This window comes from Salmo trutta, chromosome 17, assembly GCF_901001165.1.
Source record: "Salmo trutta chromosome 17, fSalTru1.1, whole genome shotgun sequence".
In the NCBI taxonomy this organism is placed as follows: domain Eukaryota; kingdom Metazoa; phylum Chordata; class Actinopteri; order Salmoniformes; family Salmonidae; genus Salmo; species Salmo trutta.
The window spans coordinates 50,446,016-50,459,003 of record NC_042973.1 but is presented as its reverse complement, the minus strand read 5'-3'; the positions used below and the strand labels follow the sequence as shown (position 1 = coordinate 50,459,003).

The window sequence follows — 12,988 nt, the reverse complement described above, 5'->3', positions numbered from 1 at the left end:
CCAACAGTTCAGTAATACCTGACGATACAAAACAATAAACGCACATAAAAAAAAAGAATAACCCAATTGTACAACTAATAACGCTATTATTAGCCTATGTCCCTTCTTCCTCTACTTCTTATTTTCTCGGGGGGGGGGGGGGGGGGGCTACTAGGTTTGTACTTGTAGGCCTAGTTAATATTAGGCAAAGTACTTGTTGTGCATGGGTAAAAAAAAAAAAAAAAGAGGCCACACGAACAATAAAGGTTACATGAGTCCTCCAATCCAGCCACCGAGCATCTCTGCTTCCCCCACTGGTACCTCGCAGTAGCTACAATCAGACCCTCGCCTATCCTACTGCCTCCAGAAACGGACCTGAGACCTCCCACTTCCAATAGCCCATACACTGGCGGCGATGGGAAGGGACTAAAAGCTTATGTGGAATAGCGTTCTAAAACGTGCCCCCTTCTTTGAGGCGGACCTCTCTTTTTGGGCCTCTCTCTCTCTCTCTCTCCCTCCCTCACCCTCATGGTCGAAGCTGCCTTTGATCTGCTCCATAACCAACCTACATAACAACAGTCACGTCATTTCCCCAGTGCGCGGAGGGGAGGGGAGTTTATTGAGGAAAGCTGATCAAAGTTTGGTCGCCTCCTGAGAGCTTCGACATAGCAGTCGCAGCAGACAGAGGCAAAGCAACATCCACGGAATTTTTTTGGGGGGAAGCAATAGTTCAGACTCTCTTTCAGTCTCTCTCTCTCTCTGTCTCTCTCATTGCTCAAGCGACTGCCGGAATGGAACACCAGTTGCTGTGCTGTGAAGTGGAGACCATCCGGAGAGCTTACCAAGACTCGAACCTGCTCAACGACAGAGTTCTGCAGACTATGCTAAAAGCTGAAGACAATTATCTCCCCGCAACGAACTACTTCAAATGTGTACAGAAAGAGATTGTACCCTGCATGAGGAGAATTGTTTCTACATGGATGCTGGAGGTTTGTGCAAGAAACCCTTTCTAACAGATTCGTAAACATTCAATGATCTGAATCGTGTCATTGGTCTATGCCCTTTGGAATGTAGGCAAAATACATTACTACCATGCAACTATAACGATCGCTTGTCCTGTGTTGTTCATGTCATGTGTTTGTTACATTATTCACCCAGCGATCGCGTAAACTTTGGACTTAAATAGAGGTTGTCTGTGTGACTCATTGAGCCTTATTTTTACCTGACACGTGCTGCAAATGACGCCAAATTTCCTCATGGATTATATTCATGTGAACAAAATGTAACACTTTAGTATTATTACCTTCTTAATGAATGTCAATGTACACGTACTGTATGCCGTCACTAGTGCCAGTGTTCGCCCTCTTTGTTTTCTTGTGGTTTATAGCACTACTTTGTGGTTTAAAACGTGTAATAACCATGTCACAGCTGTTCTCCATATAGTCACCGACCTCGGATGCATTTGAAACTTTGTTTCTATTGTTAAGTTTCCACTTGATAAAACAAATTTAGCCTACATAATTGTTCTTAGAGTTGAAGCAACTGAACAATCCAAGTCGATTTGGGAGTTTCAAAGGGTCGCCTCTAAAATGGGTTAATGGCTTCGATCCCTTTTGAGAGAACGTAATAAAGGTGACCTATTATGTAAGACGACACATTGATTAACATTAACAGGGTAAAAATGTTTTCGTGATGTGGAAGATGATATTTAAAATGAATTGTTAAAGTTGCATGCTGTTTTGAGATGTGTGCGCATGCTGCTTGTCCAATTTCTAGTGGCTTACAAATATAACTCATTTTGAACATTATTATTTTAGATATTCGGAATATGACACTTCTGTCCGATGAAAGAAAAGCACAATAATGTTTACATGCCAATGTTACATTCTAAATCAATTTTGAAATATTAAAAAATATTTTTTGAAAATATGGCGAACTACAATATGGCTCTGCAAGCCATGCGTTTGCCTTGCAGAGATCAACCTTTGTGTCCACTAGCGAAATGTCTGTCAATTTTTATGTATTTATCCAAAACGTCTTAGATCTCCTTCACAGGCACATAAAATGCATTTATATGCATGCGTGTATGACTCGTGTTATTGTTTGTTATTTTTGATAGTTTTGTAGCCTATGGAGATATAGGCCTATAGACTGGATGTGTAGCCTATATAGACTGGATGTGTAGCCTAACTCGTTTTGCTTTTGATTCCAGGTCTGTGAGGAACAGAAATGCGAAGAGGAGGTTTTTCCCCTAGCTATGAATTTTTTAGACAGATATTTGTCTGTTGAACCCACGAAGAAGACTCGGCTACAGTTATTGGGCGCTACCTGCATGTTTCTGGCGTCTAAAATGAAGGAGACCATTCCTCTAACAGCTGAGAAGTTGTGCATATACACAGACAATTCCATCCGGACGGGCGAGTTGCTGGTAATTTGACTTCCACATCATGTTCTCATCAGTTATAACCAACACATGTAGATTATGTTTAGGAGGTATTGTAAAATGTAGTTTAGTGTTTTTGACATATTTGAACTATAATAAGAACTATAATTTCTTATAAGTGGATTTTTTTCAGTTTAGCCAAAGTTAACTTTGGGAGATAAATCATTTTATTATCATTTTAACGAGAAAATAACTGACATTCTGTAACTAAATGTCTTAAACCTACTTCCCCTAACGTCAATGATTGTCATTGTCATGGCACTGGCACTGTGGCAGATCATAGGCCTGTGTGGAGCATGCCCACCCTCTAGTGGTGTGTTGGTTTCTTGAACCCTTGCAGGTGTCCTACTACATGTATTCTCTCTCTCTCTTCCTATCTCCTCTACAGCAAATGGAGCTACTGGTATTGAACAAACTGAAATGGGATCTAGCCTCAGTTACTCCACACGATTTCATAGACCACTTCCTCTCCAAGCTACCCATCCATCAGGACACCAAGCAAATCCTGTGCAAGCATGCCCAGACCTTTGTGGCTCTCTGTGCTACAGGTATGCATTGGAGTCCAACCACCACCTGCCTGTTGTTACACTGCTGACTGCTCTTCTGTTGCTGTTTAATGCTGTTCACTTAGAAGGAGGTTGTAGTCCTACATGTCCCCTGGGTTTTAGATGTCCTGATGTGGATTGCTACTGTGACGAGGGGTTCCAAAGGCAAGCGGTTGATGTTGATGTTTGTCAATGGCATGATAACTCCCATACTTTTGTAACAGTTATGCCGTTATCTTTTGCCCTGAACTTGATTTGAACCACTTGACTTGGCGTTTGGTGAAGTGAAAGAGGTTTGATTTGGTGTAGACGGTTCTGGTAAATACATCACAAGCTGGACACATTCCAGAACAGTTGTGTTCGTTTGTGAACAGGCCCTGCGAAGCTGTCTTACATCTGAGCGTCAGATGCTTCAGGAATATACTTTGACGTAGCTGCTGTTACACTAATTTCTACCTTTTGGACTAAGCTCTAGCATAAGCCTGCACAATAGAAGGTCTGGACCCAATAGCAGGCAGTTTTACTTAAGGTTACATTGAAGAGATGTCTTGCTCTATAGGTTTCCAACCTGCATTGCTTTCCCTCAACAACATTTGATTTGTGTTAGAGTAAGCCCCTCTGTCTTGTGGTAGGTCAGGGGGAAGACTTAACTCAACGCGCTGTTTGAAGTTAGTGCTTAATTTAATGGATTGAATGGGCCTATTGGCCTAGGCCCTGCCCTGTTCTGTTGTGCACCCTTGGTGGCATGGAGATAAAAAGGTCCTGGCCTCTCTTTTGGTAGTGGAAGGGAATTAAGAGTGAAGCAATAAGGATACTTTTAACAAATGATCACTTACAATAGTTAACTCCAATTGTATGAAATAATAGACAAACAGAATAAGGTAGGGAGGAAGTGACAAGGGAGTGTGTGAAAGCATGTTGAAGGTCCTGTATGTGCTTTTTTTGTGTTGAGTAATGGCTCTAAGGAAGGCACTTAACGAGTTCTGACCTGCTGCAACATTGTTGGTATCAGGGGTGTGTCTTAATATTCTTTGATACACCTTTGTGACATTCATTTACTTCCTTCATCTTGCCAGCATAGAAGAAATGTATCCCCTTTTATATCTTCCTTTTTTCAGAGACTGTGGAGTCTCTTGCCTTATATTTTTTCCTTAAGAGCAGCTGCTGGCTGGCATTCCTGCATTCATCTTGAGGGTTGCAAGCATTTATTTCCTTTCTCTTTTATAGGGAGGCTAGGATTGGGTAGATCTGGTGGGGATATGGGCCTGGATAATGGCTCTCTGGCTTGCCTTTATGCAAGTTCAATTAATCTCGCAGCACTCTTCCTCAACCCTCCTCTCTAAGCTCTCTGTGGTGCAGGCCCTTGCAATGGGAGCTCACGCACAATGATGCCCCAGCCCCATACCCATTGGGTTGGGGGGTGTAAAGGGGGCTCGTCTCCTAGACTGAGAGGCCCCCTAATTAATATGGTCAAATGAATGGTCTGAGCCTGGTGATTAGACCTGTTGTTTCACACAATGTGCATCGTCTGAGGAGCCCCTCTGTGTGTGTGTGTGTGTGTTTGTGTGTGTGCGTGTGTGCACATGTGGTGCGTGTGTGAGCGCCCCTGCCTGGAGTAGATTTATTGTCTCTCTAAGCACTTGAAAAGAGGAAGTGAGACATGATCTTTCCAGAGAGGGGTCCAAGCCAAGCGAGTTGAAGAGTGATTTATTGCATACTGAGGCTGTCGAGAAGGGGAAAGGGGGTTTGGGCTTGAGGTGGAGGGGGGAGAAGAGGGTCTGGGGAGAATACATCTGCATTTCATGAGCTTGTCTCTTTCTCTCTGTGTGATTATCAAGCAGTTCTTGAGCTGAATAGATCATTTATCACCAACATCAGATTCCAGCAATATGTCTTACCTCTTATTTGATTATGTCATTTGTTGTATCTGCTCCTCCTTGCTCTTAACAAAGTTTTGTATGTATGCAAATTTGAGGATAGAGAGACGAGGATAGAGAGAGTAGGAGGGGATGATGGCTATAGGAGTGTAATGGGGGAGGGGGGGGGGGCAGTGTGACTGGGACCTACAGCATAGCTCCTCAGTAGCAGTCAGGGCATACTGCCACATGTCAGCATGGTGCCTCTGTTCTGATTCTGTTGGATGCACAGTGTCTCTCTCCTCTCTGCCTTGCCATTATCTGGTTGTGCCACATTACGCTGCCCCGTCCCCCTCGTCCCACCTCCTTTTTCTCAACCCTCATTCCCTCCCCCACACCTCCGCCTCACCCCTCACTGCCAGGGTGTCATCTCTCTTTTGTTGTCGCACCCGTGTCAATGGCCTGAGCTGCCGCTCTGCAGCCAGTGAGCTGCCCCATGAACAAGGTTGCTGTGTGAATTATTTGTGGATCAAATGCCTTGCTTCAGGAATTTGACCTGTTGCCTCTCTCTCTCTCTCTCTCTCTCTCTTTTCCTTTTCTCTCCACCAGATGTCAAATTCATTGCCAACCCTCCGTCAATGATCGCAGCGGGCAGTGTGGCGGCTGCTGTCCAGGGGCTGAATCTGAAGAGCATGGACGATGCACTGTCATCCCAGAAACTCACTGACTTCCTGTCTCAAGTCATCAGAAGTGACCCGGTATGTAAGGACAACCAAGTCTCATGCAAACATTTTTGAAATTAAACATATAGCTTAGAAATGTGACTAGAGAGCCTAATATAGTAAATGTGCAACCGTTCTCCCTAGCTTTGCAATGGAATGGGTGGCCGTCTTTTATCTTCCACAGATTTCCAGCCTTTTATTGATTGGATTGCTTCCACTGTGTGGTAACTCGTGGGGGAGAGGGGGTGACAGTAGAACAAGAGAGGAGTAGTCCTGAGCATTAACCCCAAGTATCAGTTACCCGGGTCTCCCACGGGAGCAACCAACGTCTTAGACCATTAGAGCAAGAGGAAATTCCCACTTGGGCCGAGGGCAGACACTGGTTTTGAAGTTCGTAGGCAGGGTTACCTCATCATGCGACCGTGACTGACTCATGTCTGCTATACCTGCTATGTAAGAGGCCCGAAGAATGCGTTATTGAGAAGGATCGAGAGCAGTTACTTCGCATGGTATCTCTACCTGAAAGTACATGATCTAAGTGATTGTTAGATGGTATTCAGCAGTCATAAAAGTGTGCCTTATTTACTTTGAACTACTAAAATAGTGATTTTTGTAAGACAGCATGTGCAGCAGCTCTATAGAGATGAGATGATGACTTGGAATGAAGTAGTAAAGTCATCAAATAAAACAAATGTAATAAACACAACATCTGAAATATTTTGTAAAGTAATGTGAATAAATTATGGTTAATAAGTGATATAATGGGCAATCACTACCATCATGGGATATTTTTATAAAAAATATTCTGTGTTGTTACAGCATTCAACTCCCATAATGCATGTTGCATTTAATGTTTTTTTTTAAATAAGCGAAACCGGAGTCAAATTTGTAATTTTTTGAAATAATCAAACCGAACCCGAACTGACCTCAAAAAGTACTAATCACTCAGCACTAGAGGAGAGAGAGATCTGAGAGATCTGAGACAGGGGATGTAGAGCAGCAGGTAGCCAGGCCATAAACCCTGTCTCTGAATAGGTCAGGAAATGAGAGGCGAGCGAACAGTCCCTCACTCCAGTGCAGTCGACGACAACGTGCAAAGGTTCTCGCTCGTTGTCCCCTTTGTCATTGATGCAGGAGGCCAGGCTCTTGTGGAGTCCAAAAGGAAAGGGTGAAGAAAAAAGAAATAAAAAAAGAAAGAGGCACCATGAATAAATGCACTTTCCTTGCAACTACAAAGTCAGTTGTGTATATTTGCATAACAAACACAGGACACAACTCAGTCCTAATGTCATATTTTAGTACATACAGTGGCTTGTGAAAGTATTCACCCCCCTTGGCATTTTTCCTATTTTGTTGTCTTACAACTGGGGGTTTGTATCATTTGATTTACACAACATGCCTACCACTTTGAAGATACAAAATATTTTTTATTGTGAAACAAACAAGAAATAAGACAAAAAAACAAACTATTCACCCCCCCTAAAGTCAATACTTTGTCGAGCCACCTTTTGCAGCAATTACAGCTGCAAGTCTCTTGGGGTATGTCTCTATAAGCTTGGCACATCTAGCCACTGGGATTTTTGGCCATTCAAGGCAAAACTGCTCCAGCTCCATCAAGTTGGATGGGCTCCGCTGGTGTACAGCAATCTTTAAGTCATACCACAGATTCTCAATTGGATTGAGGTTTGGGCTTTGACTAGGCCATTCCAAACCATTTAAATGTTTCCCCTTAAACCACTCACGTCTTGCTTTAGCAGTATACTTAGGGTCATTGTCCTGCTGGAAGGTGAACCTCTGTCCCGGTCTCAAATCTCTGGAAGACTGAAACAGGTTTCCCTCAAGAATTTCACTGTATTTAGCGCCATCCATCATTCCTTCAATTCTGACCAGTTTCCCAGTCCCTGCTGATGAAAAACATCCCCACAGCATGATGCTGCCACCACCGTGCTTCGCTGTGGGGATGGTGTTCTCGGGGTGATGAGAGGTGTTGGGTTTGCGCCAGACATAGCGTTTTCCTTGATGGCCAAAAAGCTCAATTTTAGTCTCATCTAACCAGAGTACCTTCTTCCATATGTTTTGGGAGTCTCCCACATGCCTTTTGGCGAACACCAAACATGTTTGCTTATTTTATTCTTTCAGCAATGGCTTTTTTCTGGCCACTCTTCCGTACAGCCCAGCTCTGTGGAGTGTATGGCTTAAAGTGGTCCTATGGACAGATACTCCAATCTCCGCTGTGGAGCATGCAGCTCATTCAGGGTTATCTTTGGTCTGTTTGTTGTCTCTCTGATTAATGCCCTCCTTGCCTGGTCTGGGAGTTTTGGTGGGCGGCCCTCTCTTGGCAGGTTTGTTGTGGTGCCATATTCTTTCCAATTATCAATACTGGATTTAATGGTGCTCTATGGGATGTTAAAAGTTTCTGATATTTTTTTATAACCCAACCCTGATCTGTACTTCTCCACAACTTTGTCCCTGACCTGTTTGGAGAGCTCCTTGGTCTTCATGGTGCCGCTTTCTTGGTGGTGCCCCTTGCTTAGTGGTGTTGCAGACTCTGGGGCCTTTCAGAATAGGTGTATATATACTGAGATCATGTGACAGATCATGTGACAATTAAATAAAGTCCACCTGTGTGCAATATAACTAATTATGTGACTTCTGAAGGTTATTGGTTGCATCAGATCTTATTTAGGGGCTTCATAACAAAGGGGATGAATACTTTTGCAGGGCACTGTAATCTCATTATTTCAAAGGAATGTCAAAAATTATTATTAGTATCATTATTATTATTATACTGAACAGAAATATAAACGCAACATGCAGCAATTTCAAAGGTTTTACTGAGTTACAGTTCATATGAGGAAATCAGTCAATTGAAATAAATTCATTTGGCCCTAATCTATGGATTTCACATTACTGGGAATACAGATATGCATCTGTTAGTTACAGATACCTTAAAAAATGGGCCTCAGGATCTTGTCAAAGTAAATGCCTGCACATACCATAACCCCACCCACCACCATGGGGCATTCTGTTCACAACATTGACATCAGCAAGCCGCACGCCCACACAACGCCATACATGTGGTCTGCGGTTGTGAGGCCGGGTGGACGTACTGCCAAATTCTCTAAAACAACATTGGAGGCGGCTTATGGTAGAGAAATGAACATTCAATTCTCTGGCAACAGCTCTAATGGACATTCCTGACATTCATCATGCCAATTGCACACTCCCTCAAAACTTCAGACATCTGTGGCATTGTGTTTTGTGACAAAGTTTCACAGTTTCACAGTTTAAAGTGACCTTTTATTGTCCCCAGCACAAGGTGCACCTGTGTAATGATCACGCTGTTTAATCAGCTTCTTGATATTCCACACCTGTCAGGTGGATGGATTATCTCGGCAAAGGAAAAATACTCACTAACAGGGATGTAAACAAATTTGTGCACAACATTTGAGAGAAATAAGCTTTTTGTGCGTACGGAACATTTGGGGGATCTTTTATTTCAGCTCAAGAAACATGGGACCAACAATTTACATCTTGCGTTTATATTTTTTGTTCAGTGTATTGTTATTATTTGAATCAAAGGGTAATATCGAAGTATTGTATAGTAATAGAATTACTTCTGAAGCCTTCCTCACCCACTGCTCTAGTTTCTCCAGGTCTCTTTGATCCAGGTAATAAGAACCGTAATCATTAGAATGATGTCCCTGGGGCTCTCCTTGCACCACCTGACTGAGGGTCTGCCCCTCTTATCCTTCGCCCAATGAATTGCTTTCGCTCCTATTGTTTTGGGTCCAGGAATTGGTGCTAGCAGATTGGGTTTCCAGTCTTTCTGGATGTATTCTCTTCCACCTAATCCTCACACAGTCACAGCCCTTCCCACTAGAGTGCAACTCTGCCTCTGTGGTTCTGTGTGTTGTCACCACTCCTTAAAGCCTACACGGTATACCATTGGTAGCATGGTCATACCATTCTAATACTGCGTATGTTTTCAGATTGTTCCGATTGTTTGAGATTTGTTTTAGAAGGCAGGCAAAAAAGCCACCTGTTAGACAAATGTCCATGACTGTAAGTGGTGCTTGTTGCTGAGAGACGATCCAACACCAGTCCTTATGTCATCACGAACAATGCCTCTCTCTCCCCCCTCTGCAGGACTGTCTACGGGCGTGTCAGGAACAGATCGAGTCCTTATTGGAGACCAGTCTCCGTCAGGCACAGCAACACACTGTTTCCACGGACACCAAGAGCATGGATGAGGAGGTGGACCTGTCGTGCACGCCAACGGACGTTAGAGATGTGAACATCTGAGTTGGACAGTCTTTTCTGGTGCTCACTAAGCAGTAGCCATGGATGGGGGATAGGGCTTCGGGGAGAGAAGAGAACGCGCTGATTGACACTGTCTCAGCAGCACCGCTCCCGCTGACTGCGCTCTCACCTACTCACACACCTGTGCTCGCAGCATAGGGTCTGGCCTGAACGTCCTGTCTGGCTCCTAACAGGTGTTGTAAGGGATCAGCCAGGGCTTCATGCGTACACTTGCTCTCTGTCCCCTCACTGGTTTGAGGCAGCATCAATTGGGCATGGTTCCCATTATGTATTTTAGACAAAACAAACTTGAATAAGAAAAAAAAGAAATGTAGTGCTGTATGTACAACAGAATAGACAACTAGAGAATAATGAACTAGGTATTTTTTGTTGTTGTTTGGACAGATTGAGCATAATACACCTGCAATTTCTCACATAAAAAGCTAGTCCTGAGTTGTTTGATGACATAGGCGTTTTATGGTATGGTAAACCCATTTGGGGGGGGGGGGGGGTTGTTGTCCCTGGTTAGTTTGGTGTGGTCATGCTTGCGTGGCCATGATATTGTTTTGAAAATCAGTCTTCTAATCTCCTCTTTTTTTATGGAGAACGTAACCATACAATGTTCATTTGTTTAGCATACTTAGGGCTCTATTCAATCCATATCGCGGAAGTTCCGCGTTACGACATGATTGAAATTTAAAGGCAATGTTCCCGCGTCAGAGGAGACTGCATTAACTGTAAACTCTTCGTATGTCGGCTTAATCGGAAATTACCTTTGCATTTTTGATCGCGCAATCTGTAACGCTTCAGCGATACTAATTGAATAGAGCCCTTATTCAATTGTCATCAGAGGTCTGTGGATTACCTAGGCTTCTGTCCTAACTGCTAACACACTGCTTTCCGGAGACAGCAAGCTAACCAGTGAAGTACAGCTACTTCAAAATATCTGCAGGAAGTCTAGATCATATTATACTGAATGCTTGCAACATTGCATTCTGCTACAGGATGATTAGCTAGCTGTCCTGTAGGTTCTCTCTATGTTAAGCTAACGTAGTCCACAGTCTTTACCGAATTGTAAGTCTGTTTTACTATCTAAAAACCATTCCATCAAAAAAGCACTTTGGGTCAATAACTCCTTACTGCCTATTTTGAGAAGAACCATATGGGACATGACTAAACGTAATGGAATGGTTTGGGAACAACGTCAGCCTCTGGGATGAAGAGTGTTTCAAAACATGGTGTTATGTGGGAATGGCAGGACATATTAGGATGTTTTGGGCAAATCTAATCTATTTGTCTAGCCAAAATACCTGGACCCCATCTTTCTGACATCTTAGTAGTAAAGACAGTGATAAATGGTGGTCCCATCCACGCAAGAAGGCACCCATCTACCTATTCTCCTCATGACAGTTGATAACACACTTTTCTAACTGCTTGAATTGCATCTGAGGCTTGTAATTTATAGTTACGCTAAGAACTATTTATTGCAGAATATTCTCTTTTCAAGGCCAGTGTGGATCATGATGACAGAAAGCTATTTCATATGTGTAAATATTTCAAACCATTCAATTCAGAATTTCATCCAATCAAAATACAACATTTTGGCTCTACTTTGAAAGGCATGCGAAGTAAAAGTACACTCAAAGTATTACTTTGAAATCATTGCATTGGCTTAGTGTACTGAATGTTAAGGAAAAACTAGAATTCAAAAGAGGAATGTCTCAAATCTTCCCTTGTCATCAAATGAAAATTGAAAAGGCTTTTAAATAATTTTGCACAAATTCAAAGATGTCTTTTGCGTATTGTTGAAGCTGGAAGAAATAACTGAAGTTGCTATGGGGTTGCGAGGGGAGTGATGGGGGACATAAGGTATGTGGGCAAACGGTTTGATTGTACAGTGACAGAATTTTTTTTTAACACTCTTAACAACAAGCTGCTATGGAGGAATATTCCCAGCAAAGTTTCATGACTTTAATTGAAATGAAAATGAAAAGAAAAACAATCCTTTTTTTCTCAAAGTGTTTGCTGCTATTTTGTGGATATTTGTATTAGTTAAATGTCAATATACTGCCATGTAATAGACTTTCTCATAGACAATTATGATATTATTGACATTGTCATTTGTAGTGTATTGGTATGTGATCAGTTTTTTTTTTACTATGTTTTATGATTTCTGCTCTATTCCAAAAAAGAAAAAAAGAAAACGTAAAAAATAGAGCTCCTGTTTCCTTCACTATACCTCATGCTACAGACAAAAATGTCTGATTATTTCGTCTGAGTTTTACTTTAATTCTGACTGTATCTTTTTTTATTTGTCTGTCCATTTTGAAAATTTGAATACTATTATCCAAATGGGTCCTTCAGGGAGCTAGTAGAAAGCATTGATTGAACCTGGTGACATAACAACCAACCTGATGTTAGAAAGTTGTTATAACTAGTTTAAAACACCTTTATAACTCCTTTTTAAGCTGTTTCATTAAAAGAGACTATCCCCCATTAGGCCGTTGATGGCCCTTCTATATATATATATATATATTTATAAAGCTTTTGTACAAATTGAAAACAGATTTTTGTAAATGGCATGTTTACCTATTAAGCCATAGGTTGTTTTCTGATAGCGATTTAACACCATTTTGATAAAAAATGTACCTCATGTCATCAGCTCCAAACGACCAGAGACATGATGTTATCAATCATGTGTTTTTGCTGCACAATAATAAAAAAATAAAAAATAAATAACCCTAAAGACTACTGCATCTTTTCTCTTCATGGTATGTTAGAGTGTTCCATATGGAGGCAATATTGTTGGTTTTGCCTCAACATAAGTAAATACGTTTCTGGTCTTTGTGACCAAAGTAAAGTAAATACATCCGCTTGGATATGAAGCTGCTATCCAGGTCCTAGTCACTTTGATTCCTACCTAGTGGGGAAAATTTGCTGAAAAGACATCAGGTTGCGTATGCATGCGTGTGTATGTAAGGGGGGTAAGAGACAGAGAAGGAGAATTGAGAGAAAAGAGCGAGAGAGGAGAGGGACATAGTACATTCTATTTTGTTATGCATGGAATGCTTTTGAAGGGAGAATTCTGTATAGGGGAATAGAAAGGCTGAAACCCTAATCCTTTCCCACAGGCAAGGACCT

General features: G+C 42.1%; 1 protein-coding gene across 1 annotated transcript; it reads left to right on the top strand.

The window, feature by feature from the left end:
• The first annotated feature begins 482 nt into the window (after positions 1-482).
• On the top strand, positions 483-12,589 carry LOC115152358 (G1/S-specific cyclin-D1). Its single transcript, XM_029697144.1, has 5 exons — positions 483-968; positions 2,192-2,407; positions 2,811-2,970; positions 5,433-5,581; positions 9,695-12,589. Exons 1-5 carry the CDS (start codon positions 771-773, stop codon positions 9,848-9,850), a joined length of 879 nt encoding a protein of 292 aa, XP_029553004.1. The 5' UTR covers positions 483-770; the 3' UTR covers positions 9,851-12,589.
• The last annotated feature ends 399 nt before the right edge of the window (positions 12,590-12,988 follow it).

Excerpts from the sequence above, each read along its gene's own strand:
- LOC115152358 (XM_029697144.1), top strand. The coding sequence starts at position 771 with ATGGAACACCAGTTGCTGTGCTGTGAAGTGGAGACCATCCGGAGAGCT. Across the intron at positions 2,408-2,810 it reads TCCGGACGGGCGAGTTGCTG|CAAATGGAGCTACTGGTATT; the intron begins GTAATTTGACTT and ends TCTCCTCTACAG. Across the intron at positions 2,971-5,432 it reads TGTGGCTCTCTGTGCTACAG|ATGTCAAATTCATTGCCAAC; the intron begins GTATGCATTGGA and ends TCTCTCCACCAG.